At 49.3% G+C, this 24626-nt stretch overlaps 1 protein-coding gene and 1 pseudogene across 1 annotated transcript in view; both read left to right on the forward strand.

Moving 5' to 3' along the window:
• Positions 1 to 24626, forward strand: part of FA2H (fatty acid 2-hydroxylase) — a 69442-nt gene that overhangs the window by 451 nt on the left and 44365 nt on the right. Inside the window, exon 2 of the mRNA XM_006152740.1 lies at positions 1 to 45. Within this exon, the coding sequence (XP_006152802.1) occupies positions 1 to 45 (45 nt within the window). The remainder of the gene's footprint in view (positions 46 to 24626) is intronic.
• On the forward strand, positions 16620 to 17013 carry LOC114008558 (peptidyl-prolyl cis-trans isomerase NIMA-interacting 4 pseudogene; annotated as a pseudogene).

Genomic DNA, 24626 nt, shown 5'->3' on the forward strand with positions numbered 1-24626 from the left:
TGGCTGGAGCAGTACTACGTGGGCGAGCTGCGAGGGGACCCGCAGGTACAGCCGGGCCGGGCACACCCCGCTCGCTCTCGCACACCCCTCCCCCAGCTTGCACTCCCGGCCGAGCCCCGTTCACCTGGCCTTCTAAGAGGACCCCAGCCCCGGCCCTTCCCTCCCTCCCCTCTCCTCTCTTGTCTCCAGGGAAAAGGTCGCTGCCCTTTCCTCTCACTCCTTCCAGCTTCACTCGTGACACGCCTCATCCGCCGTTCCCCCACTTGCCGAGTCACCCCCTTGCCTCCGACCGCTTGGATCCTCATCTGTGGTCCCAGCTCCCTTCAGGAAGGAAAGACTCTTCCTTCCTCTTCCCTTATTGGCCAGTCCCTCTTTGAAACCGCTCTCCGTTTCTGTTTGGATGGTAGGTTCCAAGGCTCACCTGTCCTGCCCTCCCATCCCACCTCACTTCTGCTTCCCAGAGCCCCAGACCTCTGCTTCTCTCAGGATGGAGAGAAGCATATTTATCCTGGTGGCTCCAAGGCTTGCGGGGCCTCTGAGTTGGAGAAGGTCTGGGCAGTGTCCCAGGCAGACTGTCCTCCAGCTCCTCAGACCTGCCTTTATTTTCTGTCCCACACCCTGACTCCCGACCCAGAAGAGTGAAATGAAAGGCAGAAGCCGGGTTTGCAGAGGAAAAGGATTAGCACTTTGATCCCAGATTGAGAACCAAGCTGAACACAGCCGGGTGGTGCCGGCAGTTATGCCTGAGCCTGGGGCGGATTTTGTCATCTCCATTAAGAGCGTGGAAACGGGCTTAGAGAGGCTCTCCATGTGTCCAGGCCGGACAGCGAGTTAGTGAGAATGCCAAGTGTCGGCCACTCCAAACTCAGTGATATCTCCTGGCGAGGGTCCTGGGGCAGGGAGACAGGCCCCGTGCGTGCGCAGGACTCCAGGCAGGCTCAGGCCAGAGGCAAACAGACTCCTTGGGCATTTGCCAGGCTTGACCGTAGCAATGTGACAGTGGGGCCACCATGCTCCAGTATAAACCAACAGTTGTCCCTGCTCTAGTTTTTGTGTTCAAGATGAATCCAGCAAGTGCTTTGAGATCTTTGGGTGAAATGACTGTGCCGTCGCTGTTCCAGGTGGCCCCTCACTGGGCTGGCTCTCCTAACTCTTCAGTCACTCAGAAGGGGTGCTTGGATGGGAGTGTCCTGGGCCACTCTGTGACTCTTTGGCACGGGGAAGCACCAATGAATGAGATCAATAGGGCTCCTATGTTCATTGGCCTAAGGTAGTGGGGAGGGGAGGAGGGGAGGGGACACTCTAATCACATGATAAGTACCTGATTACATGGTGTTCCCGTGGGTCTGGAGCGGAAGGGCGAGGAGCACTTTCTGAAGGGAATGACAGTTATGTGAGAGCTCACACGGGGATATGGCTGAGCCAGGTCGTTGGCCAGCACGTTCCAGACAGAGGAAGAGCATGTGCGAAGGTGCTGAAGAGGAAGGACTTAACATGGTCAGGGGGCAGGAACCGAACCGATGTGACCAGAGGCTGGTGGACCAGGATGGGGATGTGGGAGGAGGACAGATCACACAGGTTGTACTCGGGACTTGAGACTTTGATTCGAAGAACAGCTTGAAGCTAGGGAAGGCTTCAAGCAGGGGTGTGGCAAGGCCAGTTTTGCATATTTGGAAGAGCACCCTGGCTGCGTTCCAAGAAGGAGTGCAGAGAGTCCGTGTGGGTGTGAGGCTGTCGTGTAGCTTGCACTGGCTAATGGGGAGGAGAAGGGAGATTGTTCATATCTGTGGCTGAGGGGACAGAGGGGAATAATGGGGGAGATTTCTTAGAGAAGATGCCAGGACTTGGTCTTCTGCGTGGGAGCCCAGCCGAATCTCAACCAACCATGGCTGGTTGTGCTAGCGGGACAGAAAGTTTAGCAGCAGAGACAAGAAAAACCTGAGTATAGGAAAGGAGGGAGGTTGGGAGTAGATGCTAGAGACCGCCAGGCTCGTGAAGGCCCCGGGGGCTTGCCCTATGTTGTAACCATGTCCTAGAAATAGGGGCCTTAGGGTGTAGCTTCTCCCAGCACCACTCTGAGTGTCACTTCTGGCCAGCTGCCCCCAGCGGTCCCACCTCTGGTCTGATTTGGTTTTACTTTTCTTTGCCTTGCCTCACCTGACTCCAGGGAACTCAGGGAGGGTGCCGAGTCCACCTTGGCTTCCTACCTGCTACTTCCACAGCCCTGTGTGGCCACGTTGCAGGTGTTCTTATTAATGTGCCCCAGCCTGAGGATGTGAAAACAGTGAAAGCTAACAAGTCTCTACAAACCCTCAGCCCAGACTTAACCAATGGCCAGACTGGCTCAGCCCTCCAGGTGCCTCTTGGCTTCTGGCTACAGATTTTTCACTATAAACGGGTACAGGCTTTTTCTTTTCTTTTCTTTCTTTTTTTTTTTTTTCTTGATTTATTTTTTCTTTTCTGAGAGGTTTTTTGTTATAGGGCACGTGCTATAATTATCTGTGCTCTCCAGAAAGACAGAGACAGAGAGATAGAAAGCAAGAAATCACCCCGCAGGGGGATGGCCATGCCGCAATCCCTTCTCCTCCGTTCTCCTCTTGGGATCTTGAGTACGTACGCACACGCGCCCAGCGTGAGTTTAAGTTACTGGGTCTGGGACTCAAACTGCAGTCGACTACATGGGAGTCCAGCGACATAGCCCTTACGCCAATTGCTGGTCCCGTACAGCCTTTTTTCTAAGTTGGGAAAGAGAGGAGTCAGAGGAGAAGTCTTGGGTGGGATATCCTTTCAGAGAGAAGCCTGGATCAAGACAACATTTTCGTTCTCTTCAGCCAGGCCCTTAGAGCAGCTCCTTCTCTCCCTCTCCTCCTGCTGACCAAGGATGCCCGTCCCCAAGGAGGTCAGGACTAGCTCCTGCAGGGTGAGGCGTGAGGTGGGGCACAGGGGAAGGGGAGTGCATGGACCAGCTCCAGTTGTCAGGCCTCGTTTCTGAATGGAGCCCCTCCCGGGGACATCTTCCCTGGCTTAGTCCATGAATGGGAGCCTCCTGGGTCTTCTTCCAGGGAGAAGGCCCACCCCATTTGTTTCCCTGTCCCCCATGTTGCCACACCCGCTTTGTGTACACACTTACACACATTCACACTTGCAGGAAGGCACGAAACAAGTCAAACTTGTTCAACCCAGCATACCATGGGGGGCTGTGACCAGGGCTGCCGTGGCCGTGGCTTTGGACGTGGGGAAGCTGAACTGCCCACCCTGAGCCAGTGCTAGGAGCCACAGCTGAGCAGGAGGGGCAGGCCTTCTTCTTGTCCCTGGTGCTCAGGGACCAGCGGGGTTGGCTCCTCATTCCAAGCCCAGGTAAGAGCAGTGATCTTCATGGTGACACAATAGTGGGACGTGAAGTCCTTTTATTGAGCTGAGAAGCATTTTCCAAAAATAAAATAGACAAGGAAAAGATTTTGGGTCTAAACCTGCTTCCAAAGCCATCTGTGTTTTCCCACCTGAGTTACCCCTGCTGACTGCCTCCCCAGGTTGGGCTGGGCTCAGATGTGCTGAGGTGGGGGGGGGCGTCCCACCCAAGTCAGTATCCCACTGTACTTTTCTATTTCATTCTTACCTTTACATCGACTCTCCTTTTCTCTCTCTCTCTCTCTCTTTTTTTTTTTTTTTTTTTTAGTTTTTGTACCATAGGACTTGTGTGCTCACCAGAGAGAGACAGAGAGAGGGGAAAGTGTGTGCTCACCCCAGGGGGGATGGCCGCGCCACAGTCCCTTGTCTTTCATCCTCCTCTTGGGATTTTGAGCACACACATGAGCCTGGCATGATTTTCAAGCTCCTAGGTTCAAGATTCAAGCTGTGGTTGGCTGTCTGGTTGGCACCTTAACCACTACTCCAACTGCTGGTGCTCACTTTTCGTTTTACTGTTCACTCACCCTAAGGCAGTCATCGCAGTGGAAATCACACAGTGAGCTTACATGCACTTTAAAAATAAATGTAGAACGATTAAAATAAAAAAATGCTATTCCTTGGGCCAACCAGTGGCATGGCGGTGAAGGTAGCTGGACCCCATATGACCAACACCACCCCTCACCACCTCCCCGTTCAAGTTCCATAGCTGGCAGCTTAAGAAACATGCAGGGTGTATCTGCGTGCATGCCCAAAATCCCGAGAGGAGAGTGGAGGAGAGGGTCCTGAGGAATAGCCATTCCCCCTGGAGAGGTGGGGTGCTTTTTCACTTTCTCTTTCTCTCTGTCTCTCCCTAGAAAGTGCACATGCCCTACAGAAAATTTAAAAAAACAAAACAAAATAACTGTCCCCTAAGATCATCTTGGGAACTTGTAGTGAAGTGTGTATCACACTTTCGGAACTATGCCAAGCAGGGCTTCTTAATCCGGAGTTCTGCGGGTCATTGTCTGGGACTGGTGAAAGATGAAATTGTGTGTGAAAAACGTGTGACCGTGCATTTTTCAGGTCAGAGAGTTAGAGCTTTCATCACAGTCCAACTGCACTACTTCTTCGGCCCCAAACCTGCCCCCGAGGGAATAATGACTCTCAGAGAACGGTCTGCACGCCCTGTGCTTGGCGTGGATGGGCCTCGAGAGGTTTTCCCGTGAGCACACAGCTGCCTGTGCCCGCAGGGTAAAGCCCTGTGTTGGAGAAGACTCTGGAGGGAGGCAAGCTTGACTTCCCAGCCACTGGTACTGGGGAGAGCCAGACCTCTGAACGCCTGTGGGTGTGTCCCTGTCTCTGAGCAACTGGCAAGACTCCAGGTTCTGCCACGCACGAGTTCTGCCAGGCTTTGGGGTCTGGCCACTTAGTGCTTCAGAGCTTGCACAGTTAAGTGAGGATAGACAAGAGGGAGAGAATCCTAGCGTAGGAAGTTTGGGGGCTCCCACCCCAGCCAGCACATTTGAGCACAGCCCAACTCAGCGAGCCAGTCCGAGCAGAGCACTCGGATCAAAGCCGAAGCTTGGGGAACTTCTGAACTGCCCCTGCCTGCAGAGCCGAGTGGACTATTAGTCAGCTAACTGAAGGGGGTTGAGATCCACTTAACCTAACAGAGGGTGGCAAGGGAGGCTGCCTGGCCAGTCAGTAGTGGCCATCCTTCACTCCCTGCCAGGGACTTCCAAGCTCTGGCCTGCAGTGGTGCCAGAGATGGAGTGCCCTGGGGTCATCACTAGGGCTCCAGGCCCCAGGGAAAGGCACCAAGGGACCAGCTCCAGGAGTGCTCCCTGGTGTTCCCCCAGAATTCAGTGAACGACAGGCTTGGAGACCCCGAGCTGGTGGGAAGGTCAGAAGTTAGAAGCCTCTAGGAGGAGATTAAAAAAAAAAAACACACAAAACACTCCCAGACAGGAATCCTAGAAACACTTGTGAGTAATCATCTTTGGAAATATTCCCGGGAAATCACCCAGAGCAGTGCCTGAGCCTCCTCGGAAGCCTTCCCTTCCCACATAGATTTGTCCGTGACACACGCTCGCCATCGGCCTACAGTAGCCTCCAGTTCTTAGCCAGGTGACAAGCGACACCCACCGAAACCCACCACGCACTCCAACAGTCCTTGCCAGGGTCACCGGGCCCTTGCCCCCGCTACACCTGGTGGTCAAGGCCCACCCAGCTTCCCTGGCCTGGCAGCTGCTCTCGACATCGATCTCTCCTCGCTCCTTGACACGCCTTCACCCGGCCTCCGGATACCAGGCTGCTCGGTTTCTAGCTCGAACAAGCTCGCACACACGTCGTGACCTAACGCACAAATATATCCTCCCGCAGCGGTGGCGGTCAGAAGTCAGCAAGGAGCTCAGGGAGCAGCCTTTCCCATGGGTACGTGGGGAGAATCTGCTTTCTTGCCTGCGCAGGGCCTGGGGCCTGCCTGTCTGTCTTGGATCTCATGGCTCCAGCTTCCACTTCCACACTGAGTCTCCTCTCTGACCTGCTGCCTCCCTTCTCCACTTATAAGGATCCTTGAGAGTACATTGGGCCCATCGGATGGTGTAGCCTAATCTCCCCATCTTAAGATTCATTTTTTTTTTTTTGAGAGGTTTTTGCTATGGGGGGTGTGCATTTGCCAGAAAAAGAGAGACAGAGATGCAGAAAGCGAGAAATCACCCCCTGGGGGGATGACCACGCTGCAATCCCTTCTCCTCCATTCTCCTCTCAAGATGTTGGGCACGGACGCACACGTGCCCGGTGTGAGTTTAAGCCACTGGGTCCAGGACTTGAACCACGATTGACTATATGGGAGTCCAGCGACATAGCCATTACACCAACTGCTGGTCCCTTACTTTTTTTTCCCCCATTTTAAGATTCTTAACTAAATCTCAGGGCCAGGAGGTAGGGTGGTGATTAAGGCACTGGAATCTCATGTGATTGACCACGGTTCAAGTCCCAGACCCGGAGGCTTGCTTTCTCACTTTCCCTTTCTCTCTCTGTCTCTTTCTGGTCAAATTTTTAAAAATAATAATAAAACATAAAATTAAGTAAATGGAATAATTTTTTCTTAAAAAAAGATCCTTAACTAAGTCTCATCTGCGAAGTCCCTTTTGACAAGTAAGGTAATGGTTCCAGGTTCCAAGTGTTGGGGCGCAGATGTGGAGGGGAGCCCCATCCTGCCTGCCATACCACCTCTACCCCTGTCATAATGTCTCAGCCTCCAGGGCTAGTTTCTCTCACTTTCCCTTCCCCAGAAGAGCACACAAAGCTTCGGTGGCGTGCAGTGCAGGGGTTTCCCCTTAGGTAAGCAGCCCTGTGGCCGCCACTCAGCCAAGACGTAGAATTCCTCCTTCACCTGTGCCAGGCTCCACCTTCTCCCATTCAACCGTGCCTCAGAGGCAGCCGCCGCCCCTGGCTCTTTCACGGTGGGTGGGACGGTTTTGCCTGTCTCTGAACTTTATGTAAATAGAATCACTCCCTCACCTGGGCAGCTTCTTTCACTTGGGCTTATGCACAGATCAATGGTGTTTTCTTACTTTTTTTTAATTGTTAGCTGGGGTGTGTGTGTGTGTGTGCTTGCCAGGGATGGAGAGAGAGAGAGGGAGAGAGAGGGAGGAGGAGAAAGCATTGGTGGATGGGACATGGTCGCACTTCAGTCTCCTCTCCTTCATTTCTCCATCCTGTCAGGATTTGGTGCATGCATGCACACGTGCCCAGAGTGTTTTCCAAGCTGCTGGGTAGGGATTTGAACTGTGGTCTACTATGTGAGATTTGGCTCCCTTAACTACTAAGTTATGGGACCAGCCCTTTTTATTTATTATTCAATTTGACCAGAGAGACAAGAGAGTGAGAGAGAAGGAGAGTAAGAAAGCAAACTGCCAAGTCCAGGACTTAAACTGTGAACAGCCATGTGGGAGTTCAGCACCTCAACCACAATGCCACCTGTCAGCGTTTTTTTTTTAAGTGTGTGCCATAGGGTGCATGCTCTAGACAGAGACAGGCAGAGAAAGACACAGAGAGAGAAAGTAAGAAACCACCCCACCCTCCACGCCCAGAGGGGATGACCATGCCGCATTCTCTGATCCTCCATTCTCCTCTCAGGATTTTGGGCACACTCGCACACGTGCCTGGGATGATTTTCATGCTGCCAGTTCCAGAACTCAAACTACAGTCAGCCATGTGGGAATCCAGTGCCTTAACCACCACCCCACCTGCTGGCCCCATGTTTTCCTTACTCTTAACAGCGACTGTCTCCATTGCCACTCTTTCTTGGGGAGTCTGTAGGCCATTAACAGGAAAAAGAAGGGGAGCAACTGAGAAAAGAAGAGCCAACGTCGTGGACAGACTGATACTGATACACACTGACCCTCGGGAACCTTGCTAGGCTTCCTTTTGGAACATCTCTTCCACTATCTTCCATTGGCCAGAGTCCTGCTGGATCATTACTGCAGGAATGTCCTGGGCAGGTCTCTCCCCACACCCCACTGCCTGTGAACCTTCCCCAGAGAAATGGGCTGTATTACAGCCGTGCTCTTAAGTCTTCAGTGGCTCCCATTGCCACGGCCTTTAGGTCAGATGCTTTTTCTTCCACGGATTCTTTTATCTCCTTATTTATTACTATTCTTTTTCCTTCCCTCAAACTCTGACAACACTTTATACCAATGCTATAACACTTTATAGCATTCACAGTGTTCTTCCTTGTCTAACGCATTGTCACCGTGCATCTTCTGTTCTCTATTTCTTGTCTACTTCCCTTATCTTATCTTGTAACTCCCTGTGGACTGGAACTCTGATTCATCTGGGTTTCTCTAGGACACATGCCATGGCGGTGCATGCCAACATCAGCTAATGAATGTTTAAATCAGTGAATGCATGAGCTCTTGGGAGGCTGAAGGGTGTGCATAATGGAAAAGGAAGGTAATAATGTCAGCATATGTGGACACTTCGAGAATTAAATTTTGTTTAAGCCTCTCTTTCCTGTTTCCTCTTTGTTGACTAGAAGGGTTGGGAGTTGATGGAGAGGCTTGAGGGCTATCACGTGACTCACTGATCTCTGCCTTTGCTCTCAGTTATGTACAGCCAGAGAGTCAGCAAAACACCTTTCAGACCAGGCTCCTGCAGTTCACCCTTCCCATGAGTCCCCTACAAGGGCTGGGAGTGACGTGAACTTTAGCAAACACCGACCGAGAGCCCACGTTGCTTCCAGGGCTGGGACAGTCCCTGTGTGGCTGTCCGTGCTTGGATGACGTGCACAGGCCTGACCCAGGTGGCCTGGATTTTCAGTCCTATCTACTCTTTCCTGTATCTTCTCAGGCAAACTTCTCTAATTCATGTAGTCTCAGAAGGCTGATTCTCAGTCTTCTCTAATTGCTGCTCATTTAGGTTGAGTAGAAGACTCTACCTACTCCTCCACCCACCTGCTCTTTCTCCCTGATAGGAAGAGTGATGTCATGAAAATAAAGTTGAAGAACAAAAGTCTTGATGCTGTTGACACTCACAAAGCTTCTAACCGAGAAGCCTTGTACTCAGGATTTTATATTGCAAAACATTGCCACAAAACATAGTTATCCAAAAACTTTGGTTTCTTACCTTGGGGGTATGTTGCCAGGCATTTGATGCATACAAATGCATTATTAAAATGTCTTAAAGTCTTGTTATAGAAAAACTAACAGTCAGCTATCTGGCTGATGCAAGTACATGTGATTAAATATGGGGGGACATCAAAAAGTTTATGGAGGGCTTGTTGATTAAGGCAGCCACATCCTACATAACTGATCACACAGTTCAAGTCCCAGACCCAGTAGCTTGAGAAACACACTGGGTGGGGTCAGCAGGTGGTGTAGTGGTTAAGGTACTAAAGTCCCACCACGGTTCGAGTCTCAAACCTGGCACCTTGAAAATCACGCCGGGTGTATTTGCATGTATGCCTGAAATCTCAAGAGGAGACTGGAGGAGAAGGGATTGTGGCATGGCCATCCCCCTGGGGGCTAATTTCTCACTTTCTCTCTCTCTGGCAAGCATATGCACCCTGTAGCAAAAAGAGAGAGAGAGAGAGAAGCACACTGGGTACATGTGTGTAGGTGTCCAAAATCCTAAAAGGAGGGAGAAATGAGGAGAAGAGATTGTGGGGTGTCCATTCCCCATGGGGAGTGTTTTCTTCTCTCCCTCTTTTTGTCTCTGGTGAGCCCACCTGTCCTCTAGCAAAACAAAACAAAAAAAGTTCATGGAAAACAGAATTAAAGTAGGGGTTTATCTTGGTGTAAAAAAAAAATCCAAATCCATCGAGAGTTTTTCCATCATACACTTTTCCCATGAACTTTTGGAAGGCCCCGCATACTTAGTGAACCATATTGTTTACAACGTAGTTGATAATTGCCTACGTGCATTAGTCATCATCTCTCCTGTAAAAGGAAGAGTGAAATCCTAGTTCCCTACATCCTGCTGTGTCCTGTGGGAGCTTCCCAGTGGTGCCGAGCATTCCATGGTTAGGTTTCCTAATGGAAAAGAGAACCAGAGATTTTTGAGATCTCTAGGAGTGACTGGTTTTCGTTGATGAATTCTAAATGTTAATAACTCATAACACACTTGGTTGCTCATAGAAGTTCTGAGTTGAGGTAATAATGAGTCTGTGAAATGGGGTGTTACTCATTCTCAGAGGTAGAAGGAAGACCTCCTATCTGTAAGTCAGTTCAAGGGCTGCACTTTGAGACTTGCTGTTCTAGATAACAAAGAGCACCTGCATTTGGCTGAATAGCTAGTTTCTGGAACTCCCTGTCACCCCAAATCAGGAAAGAGGCCAGGCAGGCTGACTTGGTTCAGCTTTCTCTTGTCCTAGGTAAGGTTCTTTGGTACCAACAGTAAGAGCTTCTAGGCCAGTAGGTGGCACAGAAGTTAAGGCACTGGATCCCACATGGCTGACTGTGCAGTTCGAGTCCTGGACCCAGAGGCTTGAAAAACACGTGGGGGGTGTGTGCATTCATGTCCAAAATCCTGAGAAGAGAATGAAGGAGAGGGGATGGCGGCATGGCCATCCCTCCTGAGGGGTGTTTTCTCACTTTCCCTCTATATCTCTCTGTCTCTCTGGCAAGCACATGTGCCCTATAACAAAACTAAAAAAAAATTTAAAAAAAAATTTTTTTTAAAGAGAGAGAGAGAGACTAACAGCCTCTGTTGGTTGGAGACAGAGTGCTGAAAATTTTCAGTGGCTCTTTGGACCCAAGTAGAAGATTCCAAGAATCCTAGGATACAAGGCTACTTAAATTGACTCTACACTAAATGAAGACCAAAATTTTGTAACCAATGGGATAGGAGGTTTGGAGAAAATGGATTATTTCTTTAAAAAAAAAAAAGGAAAAATGTTCAAAATAAATATCATAAATATGCTGATTCTTAAATTGAACAAATGAGTCAAGTAGCATTTTGTGGATAGGTGTGGTCTTTCTGACAAACCTGCGCTAGAGCACAGTGTAACATACTAACTTCCACTTGGGACAGTCACAGCATGAATGAGGGTCATTTTAACAAGAGTATTTAAAGAACAAGGGTCTCGCTAGATGCCTTGAAGAACAGGTCAGTCTCTTCTGAAGGGTCTTGTTCCTTGTTGACTGCCTTTCTTTCCATGTTAACTGACCCAACCACTGGAACCTAATTTGGCAATGGAGTTGTGAGCCCAATAGCTCTTTATCACTTTCATTGACTTGATGAAACTTTTTGTGTTGACTTCATGACATTTTCTTATTTTTGTGTTGATTTTCAATTGCACTTCACATTTTGTTACCTTGTATAGCAATATCCCATCACCAAAGTGAGAACGTTTTGCTTAAACATCTGGGCAAAGTTAGAGGAGGAGGCGGTCAGTGTTTGAGCAAGGACTAAGTTTATGACTTATCAACTGACTCGTGAGTATTTGTGTGTTAAGATGATTTTTGCTGCCCTTGCAAGATGAATCTTCAAGGACTAGAAAAAACTTGGAAATACTGATTCCTGAAAAACTAATAGTAACACACCTTAAGTGTATTGCGATTTCTATTTTTCAAAATATTTTCCATAGATTTTCATTTGAACTCTTCAAGTAGATAGGCCAACATGGCAACCTGTAGCCCAGAGGGATCCTGGAGATGGGTCTCTGGGTGCTCAGTATTACCATTTCATACCTATTAGGGCTGGATCTTAGGCATATTAAGCCCATGGAGAACAAATGGATTTCTTTTGGAGCTAGGAGAGATAAGGTGCAATTTAGGGTCCTATCTGGTCCTTTGGACTGGGCTGAAGTCAGACCTTTAACAACAGGAAGGGCCGGCCCTGTGCCCTGCTGACAAAGGGAGCCACACCCCACATGGCCGACTGTGATTGGAATCCCAGCTCCAGTGGCTTAATAAACACTTGGGGTGTATGTGCATGTGAGACAAAAATCCTGATCAGATAGAGAAATGGAGAAGGGATTACTACATGACCATGCCTCGTTGGAAGGTTCCACGACCACACCTCACTGGAAGGATCTCTCTCTCTCTCTTCCCCTCTCTCTCTCTCTCTCAGGAGTGCACATGCCCTCTGGGGGAAAAATAAGAGAGAGAAAGACAGGAAGAAAGATCCTTAGGCCAAGCCTGTTGGCCTTCTGGACCTGATAAACTCCGTTTGCCTTGTGAGGTAACATGTGGTGATGTGTGTGCTCATGTGAGGATGGTTTCCAGAGGGGAAGAGGCACACCCTCCCGGACACGTCTCGCTCGCTGCATGCTCAGTTACTGATTACTCAGTGACTCAGACACTCTGACCCCCTGGCAGCTGCTGGCCCTCGCACAGGGCGAGAGGCTGAGGTCAGCTGTGGTTCATCGGCAATCACAGGCACTGTGAGGGCCCCGTGTTTGCAGCTGTACCCCAGGAGTCTTTGGTGTAGACCACTTGAGTGCAGGCCAGAAAAGCATTACCTTTATGAGCAATAGGGCTGTGACACACCCCGAACCTGAAATAATGGTCCATGTCCCCTAGCAGGCTCCCCAAGGGCCTAACCTGGGGCTGAGTGTGATTGGCGAGGAGGTCATTCGTGTTCAGCCTAAGCTGTGGTGGAGGAGCAGGGGAGGTCCTGAGGAAGGGACAGTTCTGCCTCTCCCATTATATGGAGAAGGGGGGTTGCTAGGTCCAGATGCCAGCTGCTCAGCTAAGTTCTCGTCTGCTTTGTACCACGCATCTCAGAGGCGGTGTTCAGGGTCACCTGACGTTGTCAGCCCTCGTCTCCTTCCCTGAGCTAAGGCTCTGGGTACTCAGCCTTTCTGCTGCATACCCATGAGGGCTGAGTCAGCATGGAGGCCATACGTCATGTCTCAGTGTCCAGCAAGCCTTTAGGAAGGAAGAGAGAACACCTCTTGGCTGCTGCGTCTCCACACCAAGATGCAAGTCCATCCAGGTGAGACAGAGCTCTCCTAGCCAGGGGCCCAGCCACTCTACCAGACCACAGCCCGTGGTCCTACAGAGGCCCAGGCCAGCGTGTGGTGATGCTCAGCTTGCTCTCTGCCATCCACAGCTGTGGCTGTCTCTGGAACGCCACGCTGGCAGAGGTGATCCTCCAAGAGGAAGCGAGAGAATTTTCAGAGTCCCTTCTAACATCACTGAAGTACGGGCCAGTGACACATTTGAGTTCATCCAACAGGTTCCCAAGCAGTCTTTAGCAGGAAGAGGGGGAAATGGAGTGGGCATCTCTCGAGCTCACCTTGCACCCTGGATAGAGTTGATCTCAGCCAATCAGCCAATGGCATGTTGCTTCCTCCTCACCAGGAAAAGCCCATCTCTGCAACCAGACCGAGAGCCCTCAATAACACGCCTTTCCTTGGCAGGGGCTCATCTCAATTGAAGTAAAATAATTTTTAAAAATTATATTGTAGGACTGGGCCTGTAGTCTCATGGTTAAGGGAAGACAAATTCCACATGGCTAACTGCAGTTCAAATCCTGGCCTCAGAGGCTTAGAAAACATGCCAGGCACTTGTGTGTGCATGCCCCAAATTCTGACAGGGTGGAGAAATGGAGAAGGGGTTGATTGTGGCATGACAATTCTCCACTGGGCATGGGGGGGGGTGCTTTCTTCCTCTCTCTCTCTCTCTCTCTCTCGCAAGCACGTGTGCCCTCTGGCAACTTTAAAAAATTAAACTGTGGGCTTTTCTCTATCATTATCATTACATATGAGCATAGTTCACAAAGATTTAAATAGTTAAAAAGAATGGGCAAAAAAAGTTGAGTGCCCTTTTTACTCTAGTCCCTCTATGAATACTATCAACGATTTCTCATGTGCGCTCAGAAAATTCTTCTGTGCATCACACACAAATATTATTCTCTTTTCATGTCCCACAGAAAGGAGTCCTAAGACCCTCACTGCTTAGCAACCTCCTGCCTTATAACCTAATGATCTAGTCTGTCTGCTTCCGGACCAGCAGGGTGGGTTTTATTCATTCTTTGTAATAGCTGTTCCTGGGGATGCTTTTTCCTATCATGTCTGCTCCCACCCTAAGTGTCCTTCTGCAATCACTTTGCATAGATGTAGAATAGATTTGTCATAGAGACTACTCAGTTTGGAATTTCTGGATCAAAATCTTCATTTTGTGTTCCGATGCCTGCTGCCAACTCGTGTTCTCACACTGTTGGACCAGTTTAAACTCCCTCCAAACTCAGGTGAGAAAACCTGCTTCTCCAGTCTCACCAGCACTGGTCTTGTTCCTAGTTGTCATCTTTGTCAATGGTTGGAAAGATTTGCTCTGTGGGGCCAGCAGCTGGCGTAGGGTTGAGTCAGCTGGATCCCACAGGGCCAACTGTGCAGTTCGAGTCCCAGACTCAAAGTAGGGGCTCGAGAAACCTCCTGGGTGTGTGCATAAGTGTGCCCAAAATCGTGAAAGGGGGGAGAAGTGGAGACGGGATTGTGGCATGCCCATCCCTCCTGGGGTGGTGCTTTCTCACTGTCCCTCTCTCTCTCTTCTTCTCTGTCTCTCTCTCTCTCTTTTGAGAGAGAGAGAGCATATTCACCCTTTAGCAAAAAACATTTTTAAAAAGGGGGCCAGCAGGCGGTATAGTGGTTAAGGTGCTGGAGTCTCACACAGTCAACCATGGTTTGAGTCCTGGACCTGGTGGCTTAAACTCACGCTGGACACGGGTGCATGCATGCCCTAAATCCTGAGAGGAGAATGGAGGAGAAGGGATTGTGGTGTGACCATGGCCCTGGGAGGTGATTTCTTGCTTTCCGTCTCTCAGGCAAGCGCATACATCCTATAGGAACACTCTCAAAAAAAAGAAGTTGCTCCCTGTTTATTTTTACTTACTTGAAGTAAGAAAGAGATTCAGTGTCTTCATGTGGTTCTAAACGATCAATGTGGGCCCGATTTTAGTGACCTGCCTTTCTACACCCTCTGGCCGTTCTCTCTCTTAGATAGTTGGCCTTTCTCTTACTGATTTCTAATCTCTCCTTAGATAGAAAGGACATTAGCCCATTTTCCACCATCTGTATTACTATTTTTCCTCCTCTTTTCATTTGTCTTCGACTTTTAACGCCTCCATATAAAAGCTTTAAATTTTCCAGATAGTAAAAGATACCAGTTTCATCATTCTTTTTTTTTTTTTTTTTGGAGAGATTTTCACTGTAGGGCGCGTGCACTCGCCAGACAGACAGAGAGAGACATAGAGACAGAAAGCGAGAAATCACCCCCGGGGGGATGGTCACGCCGCAATCCCTTCTCCTCCATTCTCCTCTCGGGATCTTGGGCACACACGCACACGCGCCCGGCGTGAGTTTTAAGCCACCGGGTCCGGGACGTGAACCACGGTCGACTACGTGGGAGTCCAGCGACATAGCCATTACGCTAACTGCTGGTTCCCCAGTTTCATCATTCTTGAAAAAACCTTGCCTACTTTAAGATTTTATAAAGTTATAGAAAAACAGGGACCAGTCATTGGTGTAATGGCTATGTCGCTGGACTCCCATGTAATCGACCATGGTTCAAATCCTGGACCTGGCGACTTAAACTCAATGCCGGGCGCGTGTGCGTGCATGCCCAAGATCCCGAGAGGAGAATGGAGGAGAAGGGACTGTGGCGTGACCATCCCCGCTGGGGGGTGATTTCTCGCTTTCTGTCTCTCTGTCTCTGTCTGTCTTTCTGGCGAGTGCACACGCCCTATAGCAAAAACCTCTTTCAAGAAAAAAAAAAAGAAGATAACATAAAAACAAAAATATTTTTGGTATCATGCTAATATTTTATGCTTAATGTGTTTTTCTTGTTGTTTGTTTTTGCTTAAATGTTTTCTTCCCTGAAGATTGTGTGTGTGTGTGTGTGTGTGTGTGTGTGTGTGTGTGTGTGTGTAAGAAATAAGAAAGGGATTATTTTAGGTGTTTGTTTTTCCAACTGATTGGTTGTCTCAGTAGATTTATGGAATAATCTATCCTTTCCCACAGATTGAAGACAAACCACCTTTTCCACCTAGCAATCATTTCCATACGTAGATATAGATGTGATTTTGGACCCTGTTCTGTACCAATGAAATCACTCTTTTTTAAATTAGATTTTAGCCATTCATTTGTCACTTCCTTTTCCTCCATTCCAGCCAAGGCTCTGCTCCATTAGAGACAGCAAAGGGCAGGATAGGAGCTGAGAGTCCTTGTGGACCACATTGTCCACCTTGGGGAACACAGCGGGGTCTGACTTGAAGAGGCTGGGGTTTCCCAGCTTACCCCAGGCCCTGAGGCCATGCAACTGGAGCAGAGAGGAAGCCACTTTGGGAAAAACCACCAGATGGATGGGCCCTAGTCAGCAAGCCCCTGAGGGGTCCAAAATGGGGGTCTGGCCAAGCAGCCATAGAAGGGCAGTGATTCTGGTCAGTGAATGCAGGGATAGGAGGGTTGATGAAAGGGGCCTACGGAAGCAGCCTTGGAACTCAGCCTGTAGGTGGGTCCTTCGCAGCTTTCCTGCTTTGCGTCTGCAGCTGGTGGTTGGAGGCAAAGCCGGCAGGTTGAATCATACATGTATGTGCAAGGTCAGAGGCCAGGAGAACAGGGGGCAGTCATGCTTGTAGCAGGGAGCCTGGCCCCTCTCCTGGAGAGTCCTATAGATCACACATTTCTTGTCCCTCCGGCCACCCCCCTTGTCCACCTCCTCCCTGTTCCTTTCATCAGAATTGCATGAGGAGCTTATAGGACTGCTCATCGGCAAGTCTTGAAGATGCCACCCAAAGGAAAAAGTGGTTCTAGAAAAGGGGGTCAAGGGGGAGCAGCGTCTGGGAGGGATAGTGCTGACAAGAAGTCACAGGGCCCCAAAGGTGGTGGCAGTGCAGTAAAGGTCAGACACATTCTGTGTGAAAAACACAGCAAAATTATGGAAGTACGGAAAAGTAAAGTCTGGAGTGAGATTCAATGAAGTGGCCACACAGTATAGTGAAGGTAAAGCCAGGCAAGGGGGCGACTGGGGTTGGGTGGCCAGAGGGTCCCTGGTGGGACCATTTCAAGAAGCAGCGTTTGCCTTGCCGGGCAGTGGGATGGATAAGCCTGTGTCGACAGACCCACCAGTTCAGACAAAATTTGGGTATCTTATTATCATGGTTGAAGGGGGAAAATAAAATCATATGAAAAGCTAGGGAAAAAAAGAATTGCATGAGGAGCTTATTAAAAATAGATTCCTGGTCCAGCAGTTGGGGTAGTGGTTAAGGCACTGGATTCCCACATGGCCGACTATGGTTTGAGTCTGGACTCAGTGGCTTGAAAATCACATCAGGAGCATGTGCGTGTGTGCCCAACTCCTGAGAGGAGAATGGAGAAGAGGGGATTGTGGCGTGGCCATCCCCTCTAAGGGCTGACTTCTCACTTTCCCTTTCACTGTCTCTCTGTCTCTCTCTGTCAAATGGGCCCTATAGAAGCTAGGAACACAAAAACAAAACAAAACAAAACAAAACAGATTCCTGGGACTTTCTGGCATGATAAAAATACTTTATAGCTTGATTTTAATATTGGCTCTAAGAAAGCATATAATCATCAAAACTTATCAAATTATACCCTTAAGCGTTTTTAATCATATGAAAATTAATTATTCAGTGGAGAAAAAGGGGGGGAGCAAATAAATTTAATGCAGATTTTCATACTTACTCCTAAGACTGACCTCACAAATCCAAAAGTTAGATGTCATGACACACAAGCCTTCTTTCTTTCTTTCTTTTTTTTTTGAAGAGGTTTTTGCTATAGGGCGCGTGCGCTCACCAGACAGACAGAGAGAGACAGAGAGATAGAAAGTGAGAAATCACCCCCCAGGGGGGATGGCCACGCCACAATCCCTTCTCCTCCATTCTCCTCTCGGGATCTTGGGCACGCACGCACACACATCCGGCGTGAGTTTAAGTCACCGGGTCCAGGACGCGAACCGCGGTCGACTATGTGGGAGTCCAACGACATAGCCATTAAGCTAACTGCTGGTCCCCATTTTAAAGATTTCTTTCAATGAGACCAGCAGGTGGTGTGGTGGTTAAGGTGGTGGACACTTCCATATGGCTGACCATGGTTTGAGTCCCTGACCTGGTGGCTTACTTTTTCGCTTTCTCTCTCTCTCTCATCAAATTAAAACAAATGATCGAATAAAAAAATTAGATAAATATTTCTTAAAAAAAAATATTGCTTTCAAAAAGAAATAGTAAAATGTGAACAGTGAAAGCCAGGAAGAGCAGGTGCAGGTGTTGGCAGTGAGATTCTCCCAACTTTGCTGCCTAGTTGAAAATTTTCCTACGAAAATACTTTAAAAGATACTCCTGGGTCTTGGATACTACCCAGTAAGTAGTACTCACAGATAGGTACACTCACAGACATGTTCCTCTTCTAAAGTTCGTTCATTTTATTCATGATAATGTGTGCACACGTACACGAGAGAGCGCGTCCTCCACGGGGTCCTACCTCCCCCACTCCAGCTGGTCAGGACCTTGGGCACTTGCACACACACCGGGCATGGTTCAGGTCAGCCTGGACACTTGAACCTGTGGTTGGCCATGTAGCTCTGGCACTGCAGTTCAGTAGGTTAGGACACCAACTGGACCCCTAAGGCTGGGCGCACAGATACGTTCTTAAAGGGTCCGTGGGGAAATAAAATAACAGCGTGTAATGGTTATAGGCATCAAAGGATCTCATTTCCGGTGTGATCATGTTAGTTTCCTGGCGCTGCATCGAAAAGCGCCACAGTTATTCTCTCACGGGCCAGGCATCTGACATCGAGGTATCCGCAGGACGGGGCCTGCCTGGAGACGCGGAGTCTGTCCTGAGCCTCTTCCCCACTGTCTGGTGGGGCGGTCACCCTCGGTCTCCTAGACTTGTCGCTACATCACTGCCATCTCGGCCTCCATTTCTGTGAAGTGCTTTTCCCTGGGACCCTGCGTCTGTGCCTCCAGATTTCTCTCTCTACGCGAGGACACCGGTCATCCTGACGTTGGAGCCCTCCCTCAGCCTGTATGAACCGATTCCAGCTAAGACCCTATTTCCAAGTAAAGTCACGTTCCCAAGTTCTGGGTGACGTGCGCTGGAGACACTGGGGCACTATTCTTCCTAAGCTGTCATCACTAAGCAGCGTCTGCTGCTGGAACCACTTCGATGGAAGTGAATTCAGTGCTCCCTGGAGAAGTGACTCCAGTATTTCAGAAAAAGGACTCCAGGAGCGACAGACGCGCCAATGCGAAAGGTTCCTGTGAAAACTTTGATGCTTCACTTGAGTAGGAAAAAAAAAGTGTAACTAAATTAAAGAACTGATTAGCGTAAGGTGATGCCCAGAAAAGATCCTGGCCCAGCCACCGTGGTGCACAAGTAGCAGCACCATGTGGGAGGCTGAAGGACACACGGAAGGACACAAGGCAAATGTGCTGGGTGGGATTGTGTGCACCGGTGACCCTAGCTAACTGGGAAGCTGGGACAGGAGAAACGTGACATGGGAGACCCTGTCAAAAATGCCTCTCTGTCTCTTTCCTTTTCCTTCTCTCGCCCTCATAAAGGGGGGGGGGGAATAGACTCTCAGACCACCCCCAAACCTACAAAATTAGAATCTCGGAGGGCAAGACCCCAGACATCTGTACTTTTAACTAGTACCGTGTGTGGCTCAGAAGCACCAGGAAGTTTGGAGTCCCTTATTCTAGAAGGCTGAAGGCAGGAGAGAAGTGGAGATGAAAAGGCTGGAGGCACCGGAAGTGGCTGGCCAGGCAGATCTCGGGGCTCACGAGAGAACCAGCACCCTCAAGCTCCCAGCATGGAGCTTGGCACTGAGACGTGAACCAGGCTGCAGATTCTGGGACAGCAGAGGGTCTGTGATCTAGAACCCAAAGACTCCTCATGTCCTGGCTTGCACCTTGGGACCAAGGGGCTCTGAGCAAGTCATTGAACCCCCAGAAGCCTTGGTCCCCTTATGCCGTGCCCTCCCTCCGGGACTCTACATGGCTACAGTGAGATCTCATGAGATCTGTAAAACAGCACACGATGAAATAGGGCAGTGGAGTCCCTTCAGCTCCAGCTTCTGCTGAGAAGGGGCAGGTGTCACCAGGTGGGGAGGGGTGGGTGCTTTCAGAACCCGAGTTGTTTTGTGCATGGAGCCTCCTGGACAAGACCATCCACCCTCTGGAGGAGCTCGAGAGTGACAACATTCTGGTCTCGTGAGCTGCCCCTTCCCCTGGCCAGGGCCTGCAGGGGCTGCACCAGCCTACTGCCCTTGTGCTACCTCCACCTGTGCAGCTGCAGCACCAGTCTGGGATTCTCACCCTGGCCAGGGGAGACAGGGCTGGCCAAGGCTCCAGGTGGTCCAGGACTGCCTCCCCTCCCACCATTCCTTCCTCCGTATGACCGCAAACACAGTGGACTCCTCCTGTGCCTGGCACTATGCTTGGTGCTGGGGACAAAGGACAGTGGGTCACTGCCCTCGCAAGGAGTACTGCCTTTAGAGGAAGGCAGAGGGCAGGATTAAGAGTGAGGGCAAAAGCATTTCATATGTATATTCTGCTTATATGTCAGTCTGTACCATGTGAAATATAATGATATAAAGATATCGTATATATGGAGGGACTTGTGGAAAAATGGAATTAAATCATCCATTTATTTTGATACAAAAAATTTTGAAATCCATGCATAGCTTTCTCATAATACACATTTTCCGTGAACTTTTTGAATACCCCTCAAATATACTATATTGCATATGTATATAATATGTAACAGAAGAGAGCATACTTTTTTAAAAGAATTTTTTGCCATAGGATTCGGTACTCACTAGAGAGAGAGACAGAGAGAGACAGAGACAGAGAGAAGGAAAGTGAAAAAAACATCCCCCTGTAGGGGGGATGATCACACTGCAATTCCTTCTCCTCTGGGGATTTTGGGCACACACACACACACACACACACACACACACCCAGGACTGCCTCCCCTCCCACCATTCCTTCCTCCGTATGACCGCAAACACAGTGGACTCCTCCTGTGCCTGGCACTATGCTTGGTGCTGGGGACAAAGGACAGTGGGTCACTGCCCTCGCAAGGAGTACTGCCTTTAGAGGAAGGCAGAGGGCAGGATTAAGAGTGAGGGCAAAAGCATTTCATATGTATATTCTGCTTATATGTCAGTCTGTACCATGTGAAATATAATGATATAAAGATATCGTATATATGGAGGGACTTGTGGAAAAATGGAATTAAATCATCCATTTATTTTGATACAAAAAATTTTGAAATCCATGCATAGCTTTCTCATAATACACATTTTCCGTGAACTTTTTGAATACCCCTCAAATATACTATATTGCATATGTATATAATATGTAACAGAAGAGAGCATACTTTTTTAAAAGAATTTTTTGCCATAGGATTCGGTACTCACTAGAGAGAGAGACAGAGAGAGACAGAGACAGAGAGAAGGAAAGTGAAAAAAACATCCCCCTGTAGGGGGGATGATCACACTGCAATTCCTTCTCCTCTGGGGATTTTGGGCACACACACACACACACACACACACACACACCGAGTGTGATGTTAAAGCCGCTGGGTCTGGAACTCAAACTGTATTCGGGCATGTTGGAGTCCAGCACTTTAACCACCACACCAAATGCTGGTCCCTAGATCATACTTTTTTTCTAAGTATTATTTCTTTATTTAATTCCATTGTTGTTATTATTTTTTAATTTGACCAGAGAAAGACAGAGAGAAAAAGAGAAAGCGAGAAAGGAAGCTGCCTGGTCTGGGACTTGAACCACTGTTGACCATGTGGGAATGCAGCTCCTTTATCTGCCACGCCACCTGCCGGCCCCCTAGACCATATGCTTTTAAATGAAAGCTGACAGAGGATAGAGTGGCAGCCACAGCTCTGAATGGGGGTGTCTATGGAAGGCCACTCTAAGGAGCTATGTGATGGATAAAAAGAAGCTGTCATAGGTCAGCAGGTTCCCTGAGGTATGACTGAAGGGAGGCGCTGGTGTTGCGGGGGTACGGTGGGCGGGAGGAGCATGGTGGGAAGTGAAGTGGGAGGAGGAGCCCTGTCTTGGTGGGGCTTGTGGGTCATCAAGGATTCATGTGCTCTTCTAAGAACAGTGGGAGCCCCTGGAGGGATTTAAGCAGAGGACTGACAAAGTTAGGCTGTAGATAGTTCTGGCTGCCATGGGGACAGTAGATTGAGGGGTGTCAGAAGTAGGAGCAGGAAGAGCGCTGAGAGGCCATCGTCGTCCAGGTGGGAGAGGGAGTGGCCTGGAGTGGGTGCCCTGAGATGAGAGAAGTGAGCAGAATCTGGACTTATCCCGGACATAGGCCCACTGGGACTTGCTGATGGAATGGCAGCTGTGAGGAAAAGGAAGCGCTGAGGAGATGCCAGGCTGTTGCCCAGAGCAACGAGGTGCTTTGGCTTAGAGAAATGAGTAATACCAGAGTGGGCCTAGTTTGGGACGGGGCAGTCAAATCCACTGGGGCCCTTGGGTTGATGATATTAAGGAAACGCCCACGCAAAGACTTCAGATCATCGAATACAGAAATCCAGAGCTGGGCTGGCCAGTGCTGTAGCTTCTAGCCACATGTGGCCATTTACATTTACATTCGCTAAAATCAAATCAGGCCACCAGGTGGTGTGGTGGTTAAGGCAGCTGGACTCCACACGGCCAACTTTGTGGTTCAAGTCCTGGACTTGGTGGCTTAAAAAAAAAACCAGGCACACATGCGTGTATGCCCAAAACCCTGAGAGGAGAACAGGAGTAGGGGTTGTGGAGTGGTCAGACTCCCTGGGGGGTGATTTTTCATTTTCATTTTCTCTCTGTCTCTGGCAAGCACACACACCCTGTAGCCAAATAAAAACTAATGAATCAGAGGGGCCAGCAGGTGGTGGGTAAGGCACTGGACTCTCATGTGGCCAACTGCAATTCAAGTCTCAGACACAGTGACTTGAAAAATCACACCGGGTGCATGTGTATGCATGCCCAGAATCTCAGGAGGAGAAGGGGTTGTAGCATGGCCATCCCCCACAGGGGTCATTTCTCACTTTCTCTCTCACTGTCTGTCTCTGTCTCTCTCCAGCAAGTGTACACACCCCATGGCAAAAACCTAAAATAGTAATAATAATAATAGGTTGATTGATTGGATTAAAAGGTCAGTCACATGGGTCCCATTTCCAGTGTCTGGTAGACTCCTGTGGCCAGTGGCTCCATGATGGGCAGCACAGATACAGAACATTTTCATCTCTGCAGAAAGTTCTGCTGGGCAGTGCTGGTCTAGCACTGCGGCCCAGAGCCGCAGGCATCTCTCTCTCTCTGGGATAATGGCACCCTGCCCTGGTGGTCCTGCTCTGAGATGGTCCCTGTGTCATTCACAAATGGCTCCTTCTTGCCCTCTCTGTGACCACACTGGAATATTCAGTGATGTCCCTCACCAGTGGCCATATCAGACAGCAGAGACTACCCCAAAGGACAATATGCCCAAGGAGTGTTCAAGGAGGTCATCCCTGGGGCTGACGCACCAAGTGACAAGTATGAAACTTGGTGGAGTCACCCATTGTCACCAGTTCTGGGCTCACTGAGTACTTGGCCAATTCAAGAAAGGTACAGTGGCTTTGGAAGTTGTCAGGTTAAATGAGAGTGGAAACGAGGACAGAGTCTCGAATCCGATAGGCTCGAGTTCTAGAATTAAGCATGCCGCCTCACCAGATCCAGCCAGCGCCTCGAAGCATAAGTGTTCTCCTCTGTAATGAGAAGGGACTGTGTGGCCGAACGGGATGGGGGAGTGTTGGAGTCAACAGGAAATAGTAAGCCTGAGGAGGTGGTTGTCATTTGGGTTTTTGTTTTTGTGCTTTAGGAAACAGTTCGGTGACTATTTTTTTTAATAATAACTTGACATTTTGTAAACAATTGTTTCTCTTCCTTTTAAAAAATTTACCAGAGGGTGTGTGCACTTGCCAGAAAGAGACAAAGAGAGAAAGAGAAAGCACCCCGCAGGGGGCATGGTCTCGCCGGTCCTCTCCATTTCTCCGTGCTTTCGGGATGTTGAGTACACATGCACAGCAGGATTTTCAAGCCACTGGGTCTAGGATTTGACCTGTGAAACTGGTCACATGGGCTCAGCTCCCTCATCCACTTAGGCCACAGGGTTGACTTTATTTTTCTTCCTTTTTTAAATTTTTTTTCTTTCTTTATTAAGTTTTCTATAGGGCATATGTGCTCACCAGAGAGAGAGACAGAGACAGAGAGAGAGGGAAAGTGAGAAAGCAAGCCACCAGGTCTGACCCTTGATTGGCCATGTGAGAGTCCAGCACCTTAACCACCAGGCCGCCTGCTGGCCCCACATTGTGCGTATCTCTAGAATGTTCTCATCAGTGGAAGATAACACCTCTGGCTTTCTTCATCCCTCAGGCTTCCACATCCATCCACGCTGTGCTGAAAGGATAAAGCGAAGCACAAGCTTTGGTGTCCACGTTCTAGATCTGCTACATCCGGGTGGTGTGCTCAGAACACACGGGTTCTGTGTCGCCGTCCTCATCTAAAACGAGCTCGGTAATGCAACTCCTAAGAGAGCTGGAAGAATTACGTGAAAGCACTGCACGTCCTGAAGTACCTAATCCGCGTCCCAACCGCCTAAGTCCCTCTCCTCCCTTTCCTAGCAGCGGACACTGAAGAGCAGGTGGGAGCCGGCATGGGCAGAGACCCTTCCCTCGCAAAGATTTTGAGAGGAAGCCGTGTCTGGGGGGCTACCCTAATGG

The sequence above is a fragment of the Tupaia chinensis genome, unplaced genomic scaffold (assembly GCF_000334495.1).
Source record: "Tupaia chinensis unplaced genomic scaffold, TupChi_1.0 Scaffold000355_1, whole genome shotgun sequence".
NCBI lineage: Eukaryota > Metazoa > Chordata > Mammalia > Scandentia > Tupaiidae > Tupaia > Tupaia belangeri.